Source organism: Ictidomys tridecemlineatus, chromosome 9 (assembly GCF_052094955.1).
Source record: "Ictidomys tridecemlineatus isolate mIctTri1 chromosome 9, mIctTri1.hap1, whole genome shotgun sequence".
Classification (NCBI taxonomy): domain Eukaryota; kingdom Metazoa; phylum Chordata; class Mammalia; order Rodentia; family Sciuridae; genus Ictidomys; species Ictidomys tridecemlineatus.
In genome coordinates this window covers 53,986,680-54,007,921 of record NC_135485.1, presented here as the reverse complement: position 1 = coordinate 54,007,921, position 21,242 = coordinate 53,986,680, and the positions used below count along the sequence as shown (strand labels likewise).

The 21,242-nt window shown below is 36.1% G+C and overlaps 1 protein-coding gene and 1 pseudogene across 1 annotated transcript in view; both read left to right on the top strand.

Moving 5' to 3' along the window:
- The first annotated feature begins 1,084 nt into the window (after window positions 1-1,084).
- Window positions 1,085-21,242, top strand: part of Gc (GC vitamin D binding protein) — a 40,223-nt gene continuing 20,065 nt past the window's right edge. Inside the window, exons 1-6 of the mRNA XM_040292152.2 lie at window positions 1,085-1,236; window positions 15,582-15,651; window positions 16,236-16,368; window positions 18,670-18,881; window positions 20,306-20,438; window positions 20,746-20,840. Of these exons, the coding sequence (XP_040148086.2) occupies window positions 1,179-1,236; window positions 15,582-15,651; window positions 16,236-16,368; window positions 18,670-18,881; window positions 20,306-20,438; window positions 20,746-20,840 (701 nt within the window). The 5' untranslated portion in view covers window positions 1,085-1,178. The remainder of the gene's footprint in view (window positions 1,237-15,581; window positions 15,652-16,235; window positions 16,369-18,669; window positions 18,882-20,305; window positions 20,439-20,745; window positions 20,841-21,242) is intronic.
- Window positions 9,866-15,573, top strand: LOC144366708 (rab-like protein 2A pseudogene; annotated as a pseudogene).

Below are 21,242 nucleotides of genomic sequence, written 5' to 3'. Positions count from 1 at the left end.
ATAAATTTAGAGATGCAGAGGAGAAAATTGTAATAACAAGTATAAAGGCTAAGATTAATGCACACTACCATATGTTAGGTATTATGGAAAATTCTGCACAAGGATTATCCTAATCTCAAGCAATCATGTGATAGAGGGTACTATGAATCACCACAATGCATGTAAGGAGAATAAGGCTTAGGGAGGTAAAATAAATTTCCCAAGATTAAATAGCAATAAGATCTGGGTAAAGATTTGGTTCCAAAAACCTGTGTATCTAACCTGAACCTAAGCCCTTCCTGACAAGATGACTAGGGGTTGACCCAATTCCCAAAAATGATCACTATCTGTGTCTCTCTGGGCCAGTCACAAAATTTTCCTGGGAGTCAATACTCTCTTCTATGAAATAAAATTATTGGATTCCATGACCTCTAATACCACTATGAACTCCTAAGTTATATTATCATAAAACATATCAGTTGTGGAATATTAGAAAGAACTATCTAGAGGAAATCTACTAACTCATTGATTTGGGACGAGTTACTTAACCTCTTTAGTTATTTTCCTCAGTATGTACACCAGTGCTTCAAAAGTGTGTAATTAACATATAAAGTGCTATACTATCATTTCAAAATTGTTTTACAGCATTCAAATTAGGGATTTAAGGAATCGTACTAAATTGTCTTCTCATTCTTTCTTTCCCTTTTTATTTACAACCTTAGAACTGTGGTATTTGAAGGCAATGATTATTTATAGTAGATTTAAATAGAGTAAAATAGAAATCACACCTCCAGTTTTCCATTAATACATGAGAAAGTTGGAAATGCACAAGAACATAAATAGCACTATGAAGAGGGAGAAAATGTGTCCCTTACTAATACTGTAAACTAATTCTAGTGAAAAACAACAGTGGAAAATAATCTATATACCTTGGCTCTTTTGAATTTGGACAAGTTAATGATTAAAATCTCCCAGATTTTCCACTACATTATGCCCAAAGTGTCTATTTGCCTTGATTGATGATAATTTTATCTCTTTTGGGCCAAAAGATAACTGTCCCTTGCTTCTGTGTAGAGATTAATAATTGATTAGCTCATAGTCAGAAGTCTTAGTAAAGGGAACATGTAACTTTTGGCTATTGTCTTTTACGTAGAAGCCTACCAGGGACAGGAGGTGCTGCAGGATTCCCAGGTGGGAAAATGAAGAGAGTCTTGGTTTTCCTGCTTGCTGTAGCATTTGGACATGCTCTTGAAAGAGGTAAAATTTCTCTTGTTGTGATTAATAAGTATTATGAGTTAAATTTTCCATTACCCCTTTAAAAATTATACAAAAGGTGAGAAACAGAAGAATTGGTGAACGTGTTGGGGAAGAGAAGAACCAATTAACAAGGAATTAATGTGAGTTCAACTATGCATATACTATTGAATTGGAATAGCAAAAAAAGAAAAACTAAGAGTCTCATGAAAGAAAAGAAAATGAAATTATATAATTTATTAACTGTCTCTTTACTCTTTTTGATAAATAAGATCTGAAGAGAATGGTTTGAAATTAGAAATGTGTTAACTGTTAAAAGATAATGCAACTGGAGACAGATTCATGACTAGGCATTTCAGACCTCAAATATTGATCCCTATTGACAGCATAATATACTATGTCAATAATGCATAAAGTCAGCTAAGAGATTTCTTTGATCCTCCTCAAAGAATCATATACATGCAGTATTTGAAAATGCATTACTATTTTTCAAATACCTCCCACATAAGAATTTTCTGACTATGAAAGAGAACCATAAATAAGATAATTGAAATGTTTTTCATTGAAATTGTTCTTCCAATAGTGTCTTCATTTTCAGGCAATCTTTAAAATATTTTGTTAATGTTGCAAACATAGATTGTGTGATGTATACAACTTCTTGAATTTCACAGCTTGGGAAACTTCCGTATCAGTTTCAACTTACTTTTCTTGCTAGATTTTAATGTTTATAAGAAAATTTGAATTCATCCTGCTTTGTAAAATAAAAATTTTATTTAGGCTGTCAGTTAATAGCCTCACCCAAGTCATACGTTCATATTCATTTTAGTAATTTATTTAACCAGTGGAATAAAAGGTGTTTCACCAGAAATTATCATTTTTTACCTGTAATATGTATAATCTCTATTTGATTCTTATGCTCACTTTTCCTTGATGTTGCAATTTTCATACAAATTATTTTGAATTTTGTCATATTCATCTACAGATCCTTACTTAAGATATAAGTACGTAGGTGATAAAACAGAATATAAGAAGGTAAAATAAATTGTGTGGGTAATTTCCAAGGAACTCTGAAGACTTCTTCCTTTGCCCCAGATTTCCCTGGGGAAGATTTGAGCCTGAAAAATCCTGCTGAGGCTGGTTTAGATCAGAATGTATGAACACAATGGTCCAGTAATGGGCCAAGTCTTGGAAATACACATGAAGACTAAACCTGGGATGTGAGTTACCATCTTGGACTGCTGACTCAGTATGTGTGCATAGGCTTCATGTCAGAATTACAAGTTCTTTGGGTATTTACAGAACATTCTGCAATCTCTATTTTGACATTCTCGGCAGACCTAGTCCCAGATGAAATGGATACTCAAAAACTCAACAAAGCTCTCTTAATTATCTGAACTTCAGTCTTACCAAGTCAGATCATATTCTGAGACACATAAAATACATTTGTAAGTAACAAATACAAAGTATTTAGGATCAGTTCTACTCATCAGTTCTCTGAGTTGACCCAAAGACCAGGTCAGTGATGTACCTGGAAGTTATGTGTACTCTTTCCTAGCAGGAAGTTACAAAGTGGACAGATAAAGAGGTTCAGCAGACTCCTGGGTTCCAAGCAGCCTTATAGGGTGAGATTAGTTTGATTGCAGTTTTTCTCTGCCTGTTACTATTCTAGAGAGCTGATATCTCATGGGTGTTCCTTTGAATTTCTCATAGCCCATATGGCTTAAGTATTACATCCTAGTGAAAATTGAAATATACTACCTAGTACATATCTTGGGGAAACTGGCATTTTCTACCTAAATGATACTGCCAAAAGGTCATTATTGATTTATGTATCCAAAAGCCTCTATTTAACCTTACTAAGATAAATGGAGTGCTATTGAACACTTAATACAATCTAAATCACAAAGCTTAGTACAAAATATCATTGAATGCTTAATACTTATGAAATGTCCCATTTAAATTACGGTTTTTATACATGGCTGATAATGAACTCCCAGTTTCTCAACGGGATTTAGTAAGAAACTTAGAAAATTGTATTCCATTCAGGAAATACAAATCTTGCTGGTACTTTAATACACTAGATAATTGCTATCTAATTGTTTAGGCCTTTTTAAAATTTTTTGAGTTTTTACCATAAAGAAATGATAAATGTTGGAGGAGATGGATATGTTTAATTTGATTTAAACATTGTACAATGTATATATGTATCAACACCATATCCCTCAAGAAAAATTAAAATAAGGTAAAAAATTCACAAATCTAGTTTTTGTAATGATAAGAAGAATGATTATTAATCTTTAAAGGAATGTCTACCTAAACCCTATCATGCCATGTTTAGTCTGCTGCAATTAAAAGACATTTAAATGGTTCAGAGGTTCTGCTTGGCAAAAATCAGGGATGATAATAGGAATATAAATGACTCCTTGCCACTAGATTGCATAATTTATTTTCAGGGTATATAGGTATAACTTTAACAACTATTTAGCTACACATAAATTAATTGGAAACAGTGAAAGAAAATTATTTGTGTGCATTATTTTCTAAAGATTTTTTTAAAGTTATTTTTAATTGATAAGTCAATTAATGGAGCATAATGTGACTGTGTTCATTTGTTTAGTACCAGAAATTGAACCCAGGAGTGCTTAACTACTGAGCCACATTCCTAGCCCTTTTTATTTTTTTATTGTGAGAGAGGGTCTCACTAAATTCCTTAGGCCCTCACTAAGTTACTGAAATTGGCTTTGAACTTGTGATTCTCCTGCCTCAGCATCCTGAGTCACTGGGATCACAGGTGTGTACCACCCCACCCAGCTAAAATGAAATTTTTTTAGGCATGTGCATATACACAATGTAGAAGAATTACATCAAGGCAATGAATACATGCATCATCTCACTTGCTTATCACTTTTTGTGCTGAGACATTTGCAATTTACTCTGTTATTTTTAAACATAATACATTGTTGAGTATAGGTACCCTACTTCCCAAAAGATCTCAAAACTTATTCCTCTTATCTAACTGAAACTTTGCACCTTTTGACCAATAATTTTCCATTCCTTCCTGCCCGCCCCAACCATCCTACAGTAGTTACTGTCCACTAGTAACCATCATTCTGCTCTTCTATGACCTTGGTTTTTTAGATTCCACATATAAGATCATGCATTTTTCTTTCTGTTCCTGGCTTACTGTAATTGTCTGTTTAGCACAATGTCTTCCAGGATCATCTACATTATTGTAAATGCCAGAATTACCTTCATTCAGAGAGCTGAACAGTATTCCATTGTATATGCTTAATACATTTTCTTTATCCATTCATCCATTGTGGATGCTGAGGTTATTTTCATATCTTAGCTTCTGTGAATAATACTACAGTGAACGTGGGAATACAGAAATCCTTTCAATATATTGATGCCAATTTCTTTTAATACTGGATCATATGACAGTTCTATTTTTTTAATTTTTAATTTTTATTTATCTTTTTTAAGAGAGAGAGAATTTTTAATATTTATTTTTTAGTTTTTGGTGGACACAACATCTTTATTTTTTTTTTTTATTTTTATATGGTGCTAAGGATCAAACCCAGTGCCCCATGCATGCCAGGCGAGCGAGGTACTGCTTGAGCCATATCCCCAGCCCAGTTCTATATTTTTTATTTTTATTTTTTGAGAAACCCCCATACTATTTTCCATAATAGCTGTTCTAATTTACATTCTCACCAACAAATTACCAGGGTTCCCTTTTCTCCGTATTTTCCCAAACACTTCTCCTTCATATTTTTGATAATAGCCATTCAAACAAATAAAGGTGATATCTCATTGTAGTTTTCTTTTGCATTTCCCTGATGATTAGTGGTATTGAGAACATTTTTCTTATGTCTATTAGCCAAATATACCTATTCTTTTGAGAAGTATTTATTCAAGTCATTTGCCCATTTTTTAATTTAGTGTGTGTGTGTGTTTTATTGAGTTTCTTACTTATTTAGGATTTTTTTGGTTGTTTTGGTACTGAAGATTGAACCCAAAGGCACTTCAACACTGAGCCACATCCCCAGCCATTTTTTGTATTTTATTTAGAGACAGGGTCTCACTGAGTTGCTTAGGCCTCACTATGTTGCTGAGGCTGGCTTTGAACTCATGATCATCCTGCCTCAGCCTCCTGAGCCACTGGGATTACAGGCTTACCCCACAGCACCAGATTATATTGGGATTATTAACCCCTTATCAGATGTATGGTTTGCAAACATTTTCTTCCACACTATAGGTTGTTGCTTTCTTTCCATTTGCTGTACAGAAGATTTTTAATATAATGTAATTGTCTGTTTTATGCTTTTGTTGCCTGTGCCTTTGAAGTCACATCAAAATAATCATTGCCTATACAGTGTTGTATAATTTTCCCTTGCTCTTTCTTTTATAAGTTAAGCAGTTTCAGGCCTTACATTTAACTCTTTAATTCATTTTGAATTGATCTTTTCTGAAGTTTTAATTGAGCTAGATAGTGTATGGCTAACCATAAAAACAGAATCACCACCAATTCCTATTTATATCACCTCATCACAGGAGTACAATATAGAAATACAACTTTGTCCTCCCTTATTGAATGACAATTTCTTAAGATTTTATAATACATCCTTGATATAGGCTTTTAAAAAACTACACGTTGTGTCTAAAACTGTACCAGGCATCAAGAACCTCTACATTAAATATGACCTTTTACCAGAACAAACTTGAATAAAAAATAAAAAGTTTTGTTTAAGGGAAACATAATTAGTATTGACTTTCTTTACAAGATCTATCAGCAAATGCCTAGCAAGTGTTACTTCATGTCCCTGTCTCTACTGAGACCCAAGAACTTGACTGAGACTTTCAGTCAAACCACTTGCCTTTCCCTATACCAAATCTTTTTTTTTTTTTTTAATGAGGTGGGGTGGTAATAAAGAGTAACCATCAACTTTCCCAGTACTGGTAGTCATAAATTAAAAGTTCAGAAAAGCAGGAATAATGACTCTTCAACACCATGAATAGAATAGTGAGAAATTCCAATAGAGTAATTCTCTAACTCATAGACAAAACATGTTCAAAAAGTTAATGTTGATTATTTAAAAGTTAAAACAATTTTTTCATAAAATTAATTGTACACAAAGATTAAGTTATTAAAGTGCTCAGTGGTTGAATGCCCCTGAGTTCAATTCCCAGTACCTCCCATACACACAAAAAAGAGTGAAATCACCCAAGATACCTTTTTTTTTTTTTTTGGTACCACAACTTCAGGATTAAAGTTCCATAAAGGCAGAGATATGTCTCTCCTGGTCTCCATTATATACGCAGGTTTAATACTGAACCCAATTTTTGCTGTGCTGTACATTGGAGGTGAACTGTGATAATGACAACCTTAGAACTATTTTTCTCAGGATTAAAGGAAAATGTGTGTCAAATATGTAGACTGGTACTCACCAAATTATTGGTGCTCAAATGTTAACTGTAATTATATTATTATTTACCCTTATAAGGAGCAAGCATTCCTAATCCAAAAATCTGAGCATTTTAGATTTCATATTTACAGATTAGGGATACTCAAATGGCAAAGTCTATATAAATATTCTAAAATTTAAAATACCTTGAAATCTAAAACACATCTGGTCTCAGATAAGAGATACTCAAAAAGTGCTGCTTTACAACCTAAGTACAGCAATGCATTTTAAGTTTCCAAGTCAAGATGCAGCAGAGATTGCGTTCACCCATCCCAATGCAAGAGAGAAAATTCCTCTCCTATCTGTACTCCTGCAAAAGAAATTGTAGATGAGGTTACATAATTGATGAAGAGAAGGAGAGTTAAGACACATATATAAAAAAAAATGCTTCGTTTGGGACTTTAATGAGTATCTAAAAGGCAGGATACTACTTGGTACAAACCCAAGGATGTTAGTTTGAATGAGTCTGTGAGGCTGCTTCTGTTGCATCTGTAGTTTGGGGGTCACTAACTCATTGACCTTAAGTCTCCTACTGTTTTCAAATTTTCAAAATCTAAAATGAAGTTCAGTTTTTTTCCACAGATATAATCCTAAGAGGTAATTTAATTTCCTCTAGATTAGTGAATCTATAAATGTTATGTAAGTCTTAAATTTAATCTTAAAAGATTGAATTTCTTTCCACTGAGTCAAACTCAAAAACCTGCACACCTGCTTGCAGCCATCAGTATTAATATGAAACCTCAAATCGATGCTCAACATAAAAATGTCAATGGAGATTTAAAAACTGAAAATTGTAATAAAAAGTGTTAATTCAATTCCCTATTCTTCATTGACAATATTTCTAGTGATATATCAGTCTCCAATAACCAGGGAAGATTTTAAACCAGACCAATGTTTAATTTGTCAAGTAAAATTATTACTCTGAAATCACCAGTATCTAGCCTGATTAGTTTGAATAACAGTGCAAGCTATATTCTTAATAGGTAAATATTCTTTAAAATAACATATGTACATACTAACACATGTACCTATCTTTTCTAAAAGAGATGAGCATGTCAATGCAGAATAGAAATGCCAAAAAAATGAAATTGCAAAAACATAGAATACATAACAGAACTTCAAAATCCTATGATTCTCCAGAACACAAAAGGAAAATAGCAACTTGAGACAATATATTAGTCAGCTTTGCATTCTTGTGACCAAAATACTAGACAAGAATAACTTAGAAGAGTGAAAGGTTAAATTCGTTAGTGGTTTCAGAGGCTTAGCCTATGGTTTGCAGAATCCATTGCTCTGGGCCCAAGGTGAGGCAGAAACTCACAGCAGAAGAACATGGCAAAAGGAAGCTTCTCCATTTGTGGAGTCTGGAAGCAGAGCTGAAAAAGAAAAAAGGGCATAGGGAAGATGCACCCTTCCAGGATACGCCCCACTGAGCTACCTCCTCTAGCAACATTCCACCTACCTATAATTACTGCCTAGTAAGTCAATTCAAACTAGGATAGACTGATCGGGTTATGTCTCTCACAATCCAATCATTTCATCTCTGAACATTCCTGGATTAACACAGGAGCTTTGGGGGGACACCTCATATCCAAAATATATCTGTTTCTAGCATCCTGTATAAGCATCAACTCAAGTCAATGTTATTCAGGATCCATTTATTGCACCTGATATACAAAAGGCTTTCCTAGAAGACCAGATTAGGTATTAGTGAAAGATTATAATAGTGAATTCGGGGCATGGTGGCACATAACCTGTAATCCCAGCAGTTTGTGAGGCTGAGGCAGGAGGATCACAAGTTCAAAGCTAGCCTCAGCAAAAGCGAAGTGCTGAGCAACTCAGTGAGACCCTGTCTCTAAATAAAAATATACAAAATAGGGCTAGGGATGTGGCTCAGTGGTTGAGTGCCCCTGAGTTCAATCCCTGGTACCCCCCCCCAAAAAAGAGTGAAAGCACCCAAGATATCTTTTTTTTTTCTTCTAGTATCACGTCTTTAGGATAAAAGTTCCATAAGGGCAGAGGTGTGTCTCTCTTGGTCTCCATTATATATGCAGATTCAATAGTGAACCCAACACCTGGCTCAGAGCAAGTCCTCAAAAATCATCTATTGCACATATGGGTGAATGCTGTCTGGTTTGTTGGGAAAGGTAAAGTGCGTGGAGCAATAAATATTTCCCCAGAGTAAATCAAATTTGTTTTCAAAAGTCCAGAATTAGATATGACTTACCAGAATATTTCACAATACAGATAAAAATTGTTATGATGTTACAAAAAGTAAAACTTTGTGTTAATGAAATTTGTAAACATTTAATTAAATACTGAGTCATGGTAAAAAATGATTTCACAAGTCACTAAGATCATGCCAATATTTATTGGCACCATATCAAGATCCAAATCATTTTATTTATGACTAAATTGTAAAGGACAGAGTATGTCATTTACCATTCATTTGAGACATATTTTAACTATATGAATCAGAGTGAGGTAACTGGTGTAGAAAACATTTACTAAGCAGTATTCAATTGCTGTGGGGAGTCAATACGCAATACTCACATTACAAATTAAGTTCAGTATTTATTTGCTGGGTTTTGTTGATGTTGCTTTGTTTTTGTTTTGTTTTATTGTTGTTGTTTTGTTTTTGGCTTTGGTTTTTTTGCAAAATGAGAGAATGATTAACATATTTCCTTAGCCTTGTAGGCAAGATATCTTCTCTTTGGATAAATGAATAAAAGGAATTTTTATCAGAAATATGTTTGAGGGATAGTTCATCTGAAATATCAAGATTCAATAGCTTATTTTATGAGCCATTTTTTATAAGAGCAGTTTATCCTTATCTTTGAATTCTGAACTTTCTCAGGGCCTCCTTTTTGAGCCTTCCTCCCTTGCTTCCTCTCATGTTCAAGGCTGAATGTTCAGCAAAACTGGTTCTCAAACCACTTTTAGCTGTCTGCAGTCCATCTGATTTCCCACTTTTCTCCCATCAATATGCATTCTAACTAAAGCTGTGCATATGGATATGAATTCTAAAGCACTTGTATGCAAACAAGCAGATGATTTAATTAAAACTACTTAATGGGATAATCTATAGTGCTCATTTATACTTCTTTCTTAGGCACATTGCATTCTCATACATATGATACAAAAAAAACTTCAGGAGAAATGAGAAATCTGAAATCAGAAGGCTAAAAATAAAATATTTTTCAAAGTGTTCATTGGCAATAACCCATTTGAATGCAGGGGTTCACTTTGAATGTAATTGAATTGTCCTAATACAAATAGCCACAAAAATAATCTCTTCAGTTTTATAGGGAGAGTTTATTACACAGTAATCTCATATGCATTAAAAGAAAAAATTCCATTAGAACCATATTTTATAGCTTAAAACACTATAAACTTTTGGGGGAAATTCATAAGTACTGATATATAATCCCTGGGAAATGATCTTAAGGATCATGAGGATACAATCTTGTATCAATTCAAGAATCATCTTCTTTTTTTTTTTTTTTTTTGGTACTGGGGATTGAACCCAGGGGTACTTAACCACTAAGCCACATCCCAGCCCTTAGCCCTTTCTTATATTTTATTTAGAGACAAGGTCTCACTTAGTTGCTGAGTGTCTTGCTAATCTGCTAAGGCTGGCTTTTAACTTTATTTTATCTAGTTATTTAAATTAATTTTTGTGGGGGGATTGAAAGCTTTTAATAAATCCAGTGACAAACTTTCTTCTTCAAAATGTTGCTATCATTTCAGCTAGTTATTAGCCATATTTGTAACAAAGTTTTCTTACATTGACCTAAAAGCTGTTGCTCTGCAACTGCCAGCTATTTTTCCTATCTCTAGCTTAATAACAACATAAAATGGCTCTCCTGACATTCTAAAGTACAGCTCTTTATTAAACAAGGGTAGTTCTAACCTACGTTATTTCTATGTTCTAATCTTTGGCCTTTTAGAATACCATCAATGATTAATGAAAAATGTCTGCCTTACTTTGACCTTTTGAATTCATTACAATATCCAATCTTCTAAACTTATCAATTAATTTTTTTTAGATTACTAGATGCTAATGTTCTCAGACAAACAGGGGTTGGTTTTAAGTGGCCTTTGGATTCTATGGACCATTATCTCTATCAATCCTATTGCCTCGTCCTAGTTTCCAGAATAATGTCAGATTTGAACATGTGGGTCTTTTCTATCTTGCATGGAATATTTTTTAATGTGTGAAAAATTCCCCAAAACTGCAGAACTTAAAGTTCTCCTAAACAATAATAGCATAGCCATAGCACTTAGGAAAGACTAAAATCATTATTCTAAGAACCTGTTATTGTGTTTATTTCATTTTTAAAATTAAAAAATTATTGATGCTTTATAATTGTATATAATTCTGGGATTCTTTATGTCATATTTGTGCATACACATAACATAATTTAGTCAAACTCATTCCCCAGAACCTTCCCTTTCTCTCATCCCTCACTGATCCACCTACTCTCCTCTACTGAACTCTTCCCCTTCACTATTGTTAATTAGTGTAATACATGACTCATTGTGGTATACTCCCACATGAACATAGCCTAATTTGGTAGATTTCATTCCCCAGTACTTTCCCATTCCATGATCTCTTACTCCCTCTCCATCTATTTCTTCTTCACTGTCAGTCTTCCTTCTATTTTTTGTGAGATCCCCCTTGGGATTTTGATGGTATTCATTGCAGTTGGTCACTAATTATAAAATGCTGCTTAGCCACTGCAGGAATGTGACCCAGCAGGAAGCTGAGTGCAGTATGGGCCAGTGGGGCAGAGGGGCTGTGGGGCCAGAGTGTGGTAGCCTCCCTCGTGTCTCTAGCCCTCGAACTGGACCACAGTGACAAGACCATGTGGCCAAGCCTCTCTACAACTAAAAGTCAATGTCAGGGGACAGAACCAAATCCTCTGAGCTTAACCAAGAGAAATTCCATACTGATGACAACCTGAAGATCATCTGCCTGGGGCCCAATGCAGTGGGCAAGTCTAAACTCATGGAGAGATTCCTCATGAATGGATTTCAACTACAGCAGCTGTCCACATAAGCCCTGGCCCTGCCTAAACACAGGGCCACTTTGGACTGCAAGATCATCTTCATGGACTTTTTGCCAAGAACAGTTCCAAGGCATGCACACCTTCTACTACCACAAGGCCCATGCCTGCATCATCGTGTTCAATATGCAGAGGGAAGTCACCTATAAAAATCTAAACTTCTGGGAGACAGAGCTTGAGGAGTTCAGGCCAGAGATTCCATGCATTGTATGACCAGCAAAACTGATATAGACATACATGTGACCCTATAAAGCTTCAATTTTGCCAGGAAGTTCTCCGTGCCTCTGTACTTTGTCTCAGCAGCTGATGTTACCAACGTCCTGAAGCTCTAAAATGGTACAACTCAAATAGCTGTGTCTTACAAACAGAATTCCAGGACTTCATGGTCAAGGTTTTACAGAAGCCTGAGAAATTCAAGTTGGACAGGAAAGAGGAGAATGCGCCTGACCAGTATCAGTGTGGCAGGATCCAGAGCCAAACCTCCTCCTGATCCGAAGTCTGCCTCCAATGGCTGACTTGAGAGTGTTGGGGGAGGGGGATTTTGGAATGGCCTTCTAGCTCTGAAAGGAGAACCTCTCCAGGCCACCCCTGCTCAGCCTCTGCCAACACCTCCACCCCATGACACAGGATGAGGTAGCAAGGACTACACTTGGGACAGGTGTGAGGTCCCCCAAACTTGCTTATGACAGAATTATGGAATAGTGTCCTTCACACCTCTCATCCCCACCCCCAGCTTGGCAGTGGAAAGAACCAGGAAACACATTTGTGTGTCTATTCAGTAAATGGGCATTTAGGTGGTTGTTTTTTGGTTTGGAGGATTATTTTTCTTCCCCAAATGGACTTCAGGGACTATTCTTTGTATTTCTTCCAGGAGAATGATTGCTAATCCCTGATTTCTCCCTTACCCCACTGCAGAATGTGTAAGGCCTCTGTCTTTTTTTCCCCCTTTAGTCTCCTAGCTGGTTTTTTAAAAGATGTTTTTGAGCAGACAGCTTATTCCAAGTTTTTGAACATGTAAAAATTTCAGGAGCTCTTCTATGTCAATCAAGATCACTGAAGAAGTTGGTCATTAAAATTAAGTAAAAACAGGTGACAAGTCTAACTGTACTTAGTCTTACAGATACACAGAACAAAGTAACAGTACTGTTCATAAAAAAATGGGTCACAAAGCCTTGCCACAAGGACAACGATTTGGATTACAAGAAATCAGTTTTCAGAACTGCTGCTTTCAGGCCTCGCTGTCAGCTTAGGAGTTTTGCTTTCTTTCTCTAGAACATGTGGAACTCTGTATCTCCTGGGGGTGGTCAAAGGCTGTGAAGAAAGAGCTGTCTTGCCGCCTTTGTGCCCTGTCTGGTGTCTGGTTTGCCAATGTGCATTTATGATCATCTTGGGCATTGACTCATTGTGGTCCTTAATTTGCTTGGATTGTTTCTGTTTTTAGAGTAAAGATTGAATTCAAAAAATGCAGCTGAAGAATGTATTTGTTTATCAATCCTGACTTTTCTCATCCAAAAATATATTCTGGGTTGTCAATCTGAAAAATTTGGAGTCAACAGGTTTTATCATAAATCTACTAATTCTACAAAGAATCTTTTACCACAACGAACACAAACAAAATCTCCTAGTTTGTACTCAATCATCACCATCTACACTCCCAATCACAAAACAAAAATTTCTACCCAGGAATATTTCGAATTCCCAGAACTATAATTGTTAGACAAGCAAGGACATCTTGGGGATAAAATAAATGATAGTGGTTACCAGTATAATCTCTGAGATGACTTTCCCGATGTTTAAGCCAAGAGGATAAAGACTAAAAGTTAAAGACACTTAGAGACAGGCCATTCATATACTTAAAATTTTTCAAAAGATGCTGCATCAAAGGGTGTTGGGAATGTATTTGTATGAATGATGAAATAGAGAAAGAGAACGCTGACTTCCACGTGGCTACCCTATGACATGTAGTAGACATATTGAACAAGCAGGTCTCATGATCAGTAAAGAACTCATCATTTCCCACTGTGGGAATGTTACTCCCTGGTCATCTTGAATGGACTGAAGATCAAGTGTCATGAGTTTTCTGATCACTCCCACTAACAAAAAGATCCTTCAGTTTTATGAACCCTGAAGTAACTTCCTCATTGCCTGTTCCAGTCCTATGGTAGAAATGGTAGAAGTAGACTTTTGAATCTCTTTTTCTCTGCCTATTCCCCTCTTCTCCTTCTGTCTATGCTCTAGGATGCTCCTAGCTCCTCTAGAGCTAACACAGGGGAGGGAGAAGTTATCAGGAGAGGCAAAAGCTGGGAAAACTAACTCAGTGGGCAGCTGGGGAGTGACTGACCTTCCCTCTGGGTATGGACAGGTATGATGCTGATGTATTCTCTTAAGCAAACTCTCTCCCTTCACACCTGGAGATGTGTCACACCCAGCTGGCATCTTAAGATTTCCTCTTGGGCCCTGATTTTCAAGTCATCTTGAGGTGCCTCAGTGGTGGCAGCCTGCTGCCCTCCAGGTAGCATTTGGAGGGGCGGTAATATTTAAGATGACTCCAGGCCACCTTGCTCGCTTGCTTGGTTTACATCAGATCTACTTTCCATCCAGGGCCCTCTCCTTTGTTCCTCAGGTTGCCCAATCAGCTCTCACCCTTTAGACTTCTCTGGCCTTAATTAGACACGGGTCCACTGTAGTCCAAACTTCAAGAGTCATCTAACATGGTATCTGAGCAGTTTCCTTGAAGTCCCTCTTTACACTTGACACAAGTGGAAAAACTCTGCAGACTTACCACACTGATGACTTTCTCCAAAATGTATTTTGCCTAATTTCCATCTTATTACCACAGGAATTCTTAGCATTCCCTTAGAGACCCTGGAGATGGTAATAGACCCAGTGTGGCCATGCTCACTCTCATACACCTCCTTTGAAGTCCTGCATTAGTGGGGCTGTCCCTTCACTTTGGAATTTAAGAACTTTCTGCATTTATTTTTTGTTGTTTCTTCCTTTGTTTTGAGGGCCACAGACAAGTCAAGATGGTGCCTGGCACTTTGCCAGGAGGAGTGGTTTGAGAAGTGACACCAGCGAGCCATTAAGATGATAGAGATTCCTTAATGACTGACTGCTGTGTCTAGATTATGTCAATTAAGTTAAGCTGTGTATAATTATTAAGACGATGAGGATTCCTTAATGACTGATTGCTGTAACTGGATGATGCTAAATTGAGTCAAGCTGTGTATTCAGTTATGTATAAATACCTCTGCTGTCCTACAATAAAGCGGCTCCCATTGTATCAAGCGGCTCCCTTCACAAGTTGCTTATCATACATACACACCCTTCCCCCTCCCCCCCCCCCGCCCGCCCCGGTTATTTTGCCCAGCCAGACTGCAGCACCTTTGAAGCCTTCAGTGAAACTGAGACAACATGAAGATGGGAAAGAAGGGATGGGGATAATGGAGTGAGGGAAGAAGGGAGGGGGAGAGAGAGAGAGGAAGAGGAAGCAGTCCCATTTTAGCATTGCTATAAAGATGGAATCAGAGAATTTTCATGTTAATAAATTCTGACACACTAGTTGATACTTACCGTTTGAATTATCTGCTTAACATTAGTTTCTTTTATTTCCTGCTGTCTATTAAAATATAACAGCATGCCATAAAATGGTGGCCTATGTTGAGAAAACAGCTAGAAAGTCGTTCCAAAAATGAAACTGCTTGAGAAAATGCTACTTTACTATAAACCATGTGGATTATCACTTTACGCATGTATGTTTAATTTAATATTCATTAAAAGAGAAAAGATACAAATTTTCTATTTCTGGTCCTAGGCCGAGATTATGAAAAGGATAAAGTCTGCCAGGAACTGGCTAGTCTGGGAAAAGATGACTTCAGATCTCTGTAAGTGTGCAGTATGCATTCAGTTCACCCTGGTGGCTTGGTCTAGAACAAAACTGAAGGAGGGTTGAAATGATCTCTGAGAAAACAAAGGACAGAGTCCTAGGCCAATGGAGCCAGGGATGTCAGGCAAATGGAAGAAATTCAAAGATCCCAGTTGAACTGTGGTTACTGTGATCTAAGAATTTGTCACCAGTAAGTTTATGAATGTGATTACAGTGAATAGGTAAGCATAGTTTTCTAAGGGAAATTAAAATATATATTTATAACCCTTTCTAGGATTCTGCAAACAGAGGCAAAAAGGAACAGAACAGATTCTTTTGGGGGTGCTCAAAGCACATAATATCGGGATGACTTAATGGAACTTCCAAGTTCAATTTCTACTGCTTATAAGATACATTTTCTTAGAACAAAAACCACTTTTTTTAAAAAAATTAAATGTGATATTCTTTTCATTACTGAAATATAAAAATAAATGTATAAAATATTCCATTTAAAACACAAATATACAGACCTCGTTTTAATATGTGTCAAAATGCAAAAGAAAATTAAATGCTAACTGTATATCGACTTACTATTTTCCTCAGGTCACTAGTCCTATATAGCAGAAAATTTTCCAGTGGTACATTTGAACAGGTCAGCCAACTTGTGAAAGAAGTTGTCTCCTTGACCGAAGACTGTTGTGCGGAGGGGGCTGACCCTGACTGCTACGACACCAGGGTGAGCTCATGTGGCTGGCCCTCTCTACAGTGGCCCAGGGAAGGAAGCTATGATAGGTCCCTCTGCCATGGCTTAACCGAAACTTCAGACAGCAAGTTTACCTACTCTAAGTCTGGAGCTGGTGGTGGAATATGAAGCCTACTATCTTTAGTTCCCAGGTTTATTCTAGCAGAGTTAGTCCATTTTACTCATTCCTACATGATCCAAATGAGAAAACTAGGCTAAAGTAACTTAGGGACTTACTAAATATACACTGTTGGTGAGAAGTAGTTAAAGAATATGAATTTAGATCTTACTCTAAAGCCAGTTTTTAAAATAATTATAAATTTGCACCTTACAAATATCAACTCATGAATCTCTTAAACTAATTTTAGTACATACTATGCAGCTTAAAAGCCTGCCTATACCTTTATCATCATATAAATACTGGTACCACATGCCATAGAATACTTTCATGATGGCCTCAAATGATAGGGAGTTCAAAAATTGCATACATACACTTGGTTACAAGTTAACTTTCTCTATAGTATATATGCAGAAATTAAACTTCTGAAATGACAGAGTACAAACTATAAACAAATGAAAAATGTGAAACCTGGGTAGTTTTAGCAAGTTACTAATAGAGTAATCAGGCCCAACGCAAATTATATTTAGAGGCATTTTGATAAAGGCCTCCACAGACACATTAGTCTCTCTGCTAAGGCCTATTAGCCTGCAGAAACAGTGTTCAAAGATCTGATTGGAACAGATTCTGTACAATGAATATTCTTACTCACAGATTGCTTTATCTGGCTATTTACTTTCTCTGAATTCTACAATAATTTTCTTCCACCACCATGCCCATAAATAACTGTCACTTCAACCTCACCTCTGTATCACCTCAAACTAAACAAGCATCAAACTGTCAACCACGGTCAAAACATCACAGCATATTTTTAAATTGTATTTCATCTATTTGCTAATGCATCCAAAGTTGTGACCTGTCTTTATAGTCTTGGAGCTTAAGAAAACAAGGGTAAGGTTGGCATTTTTTTTTTGCATGACACCTTTCTTCCTCCTGCTCATTCAAGATATTTAGAAAAATGGGGGGGGGGAGTGTTGATACTTTTTTAAATTCTAATTTTATTTGGGGAATACTTTTTAAAAGGAAAATTAGAAAAGTTGCCAGGGAAATAAATAGAAAGGAAAAGGAAATGAGATAATAGGAGATATAAGATTTAAAGAGAACCTGATTCCTAAGTTCTGAGAGGCTGATATGGTAGGTATGGATGAGGATGAAGAGATAGTTAACAAAATTCATTCATCACATCGCTCTTCTTCACTGATAAGAAAGCTCTTTAGAAGTTTTACCTTTAAAAGATGAGCAACATGTAAAATAATTATAAAAATATCAAATTATTTTTCCCACATAAGTAATTTTTCCATAAAACTATTTCTAATTCTTCTTTTTTTTTCCTATGATGTCTAACACTTTTCTGTCGTTTTAAGTATCAAATTATTTCTAAAAAGAACATGTTCTGTTGTTACAATTGCTTTGATGGTGCTTCAAGCATCAGTTTGGCCATGTTGAGGCAATTACAGCGCTCCCAGAGGTTCTTAACCCCATGCTGCACTTGAGAACAAATCTTGAAACTTTGAGAAAACCAGATTTTTCAAGTCCTATCTTTGACCTACTGAATCAGAATTTCTGGGTTGTGTAAGCCAGGCATTTCTGACTTTTTCATACCCTACAAATAATTCTGATGCAGAAGCATGCTCCAGAACCATTAGATAAAATATAAACCAACACAGAACTCTAAAGCAGTCAAGTGTCAAGAGTCTGTTCATGTAATAAAGGAATGGAAGGGGGCAGGGGAAAGTCTTCATTTTTAGGGGCATAACCGCAACAGAATACATATGGAGAATCATCAATGGAACTTTTCCAGAATCATCAGTGGAACTTTTCCAAATGACCCTCTCCTCCTCAGAGATGTTAAAATCCCCATGGAGGAACACTGGGCCAAAGGATAAAATTCTAACGACTACAGTAGAACATATGTCCATTTGTTAATGAAGGTTCTGCTTTTTATTCTACTCTGAGGAGACTCACTTATTAACATAAATACGACCCTATACTTCCCTCAAACTATACCTGTGCAACTTTTCATGGTTTGAAATCATCTCTGGAGTTTTTGTCTGAACACTTGCTTACTGATGACAATTTTTAAATAATAGGCTAAGATATCATACTGAACGGAGAACTACAAGCCTGAAGGTTGCACGTATTGTATAAGTTTCTCTTTTTTTCTTCTCTCTTTGCAGACCTCAGCACTATCTGCCAAGTCCTGTGAAAGTGACTCTCCATTCCCAGTACACTCAGGAACTCCTGAATGCTGTACCAAAGAGGGGCTTGAACGGAAGCTCTGTATGGCTGCCCTGAAACACCAGCCACAAGAATTTCCTACCTATGTGGAGCCAACAAATGATGAAATCTGTGAAGCATTCAGAAAAGATCCAAAGGGATTTGCTGACCAGTAAGTTGTTTTCATTATAAAAAGAACTTGGGGTCATAAAACATCTGAAATGAATTGAATCTAACCAGCTACTCTATGCAAACACCTCTTCTAGGAACCCAGACAACTACCAATGATGGAAACTTGACTCTCACCCAAGACAGCTCATCTCCTTGTCAGTGCTGACGATTGTTTATGTCTGTCCCAGACAGAGATGAAATCAACTCTCCCAAACTCCCACCCACAAACCCTAGGTTCTATTATCTGAAGCAGAATCCTTTGGATCCCCTGTCCAAACATGACATATTTCCCAATACTTTACAGCCCCTATTGTGGCTGCCCTTATGCTAGAGGTAATCCATACAATCGAAGCAGCTTTATTGCTGTGTCCTTTCTAGATACTTTCCAAGAAAGCACATGAGAGGAACAGCTTTATTTCCCCCTCACTCCTATACATTTCCAGAAACAGCTCACAACAGCAGTTATGGAATGCAAGTGGCAGGAAGATTTCTGAGGTTGGTTTATACTGATGTCATAAGAGAGAATGAGAGCTCCCTGTGTCCCTTTCAAGTATCAAGTTCAAATTCTTTATTTAAAGCTCCCCAGGTCCTATGTTCCTAATACCAGTTATGTTGATCATGTGGCCCTTTAAAAAAGCTTTTAACAGCAGTGATAAAATGAAAGGTTCCTGGTTTATCCTGAATTCATACAAAGGGCATTGGGAACACGACACATGCACTACAAAAGTAAACATGTGACTTTGACCCTCTCCTTGCTTAACATTCATGAGGAGCCAAATTATACTTGATTATGTTAGTTTTAGAAAGTCATAAAAATGTACAAAAAACTGCAAATAACAATTTATGGGAATGGGAAAAGAATATATTGCACAAATCAAAAGCAATGTCATTCAAATTGGTAATAATTTTATAACAACTTGCTTGCCCATTCCTATAAATTTTCAAAAAGGATTTTGCCGAAGACTTCAATTTCTTTTTAATCCATGGATTTGTGCTCCTTAAAATTGAAATGATTTCTCTCAACAATTAAGTATGCTTATACATAACAATTGTCCAGAATAATAAACTGAGGTGAATAAGAATAAATTTGAGTAAACCTGATAAGTACATTCATTGTAATTAATTCAATAAATAGCTTAATAAACACCTAGTATGGATGGGAGATGCACTTGACTAAGTGAACAAAGTGAACAAAGGGACAAACAGCTCTTTGCTTCAAGCATATCTCATAGGAACTAAGACAACTAGTTTTTTAAAAATATATATTCATTAAAAGACTAGTATTGTAATTATTTCTCTAGGTCCTTTGTGTTTTTTAAACAAACTAAAAACTGATATAACACACATCCTCCATCAACATACATATGAGAAATCAGGTTTTGTTTTCCTACAAATTTTTTGACCAATCCTATTTTTCTCCCACAGGTTTTTGTATGAATATTCCAGTAATTATGGACAAGCTCCTCTGCCACTTTTAATTGGTCACACCAAGAGTTATCTCTCTATGGTAGGAACCTGCTGTACCTCTGCAAGCCCAACTGTATGCTTTTTGAAAGAGGTAGGTTCTGTTTTGCTTATTACATAGTCGTGCTATTTTTCTTCTTGTAATAACATTCTTTTAAACAATGGTAGATGTTGAGGTTTTGCACTTATTAAGAGTTCTCAGATGTCTTCTTCACATGCAATTAATTGGAAAATAAATATATGCCACCTCAGGAAAGGAGATATCACTGTTACTTTTGTCAGATTTCAGCTTTCTAGTCATCAAAAAATCATAAAATTAACATCTCTGTTTTTGCTATTTGTGCACACTGTTTTCAATGGATCCTGATCATCTGATGAGATTTTGTCACTTTTTTTTCTAGAGACTTCATATGAGACAGTTCTCTCTTCTTACCACTATGTCAAATAGAGTTTGTTCACAATATGCTGCTTATGGAAAGGAGAAATCAAGGCTCAGGTAAAGATTAAGTATCATCATCACATTTAGAACATTACTTCTGCACTATCCCTAATGATAGAATTCTCCCAGATGTTGATGAAATATAGAAACTAGACTTACCACAGAACTATGCACATATTCAATGATCTCCAGTATTTCCTTTAGTTTTCCTTTTACATTGAGATAGTGAGTTTGGCATGTAGAACATAGGAATTTATAATATAAAGTCACCAAATAGATATTACTTTATTTATCTTTATTTTATTTTTTTAATATTTATTTTTTAGTTTTAGATGGACACAATATCTTTATTTTATTTTTATATGGTCATGAGGATCGAACCCAGCGCCCTGCACATGTCAGGCAAGCACGCCACTGCTTGAGCCACATCCCCAGCCCATATTTACCTTTATTTTATAC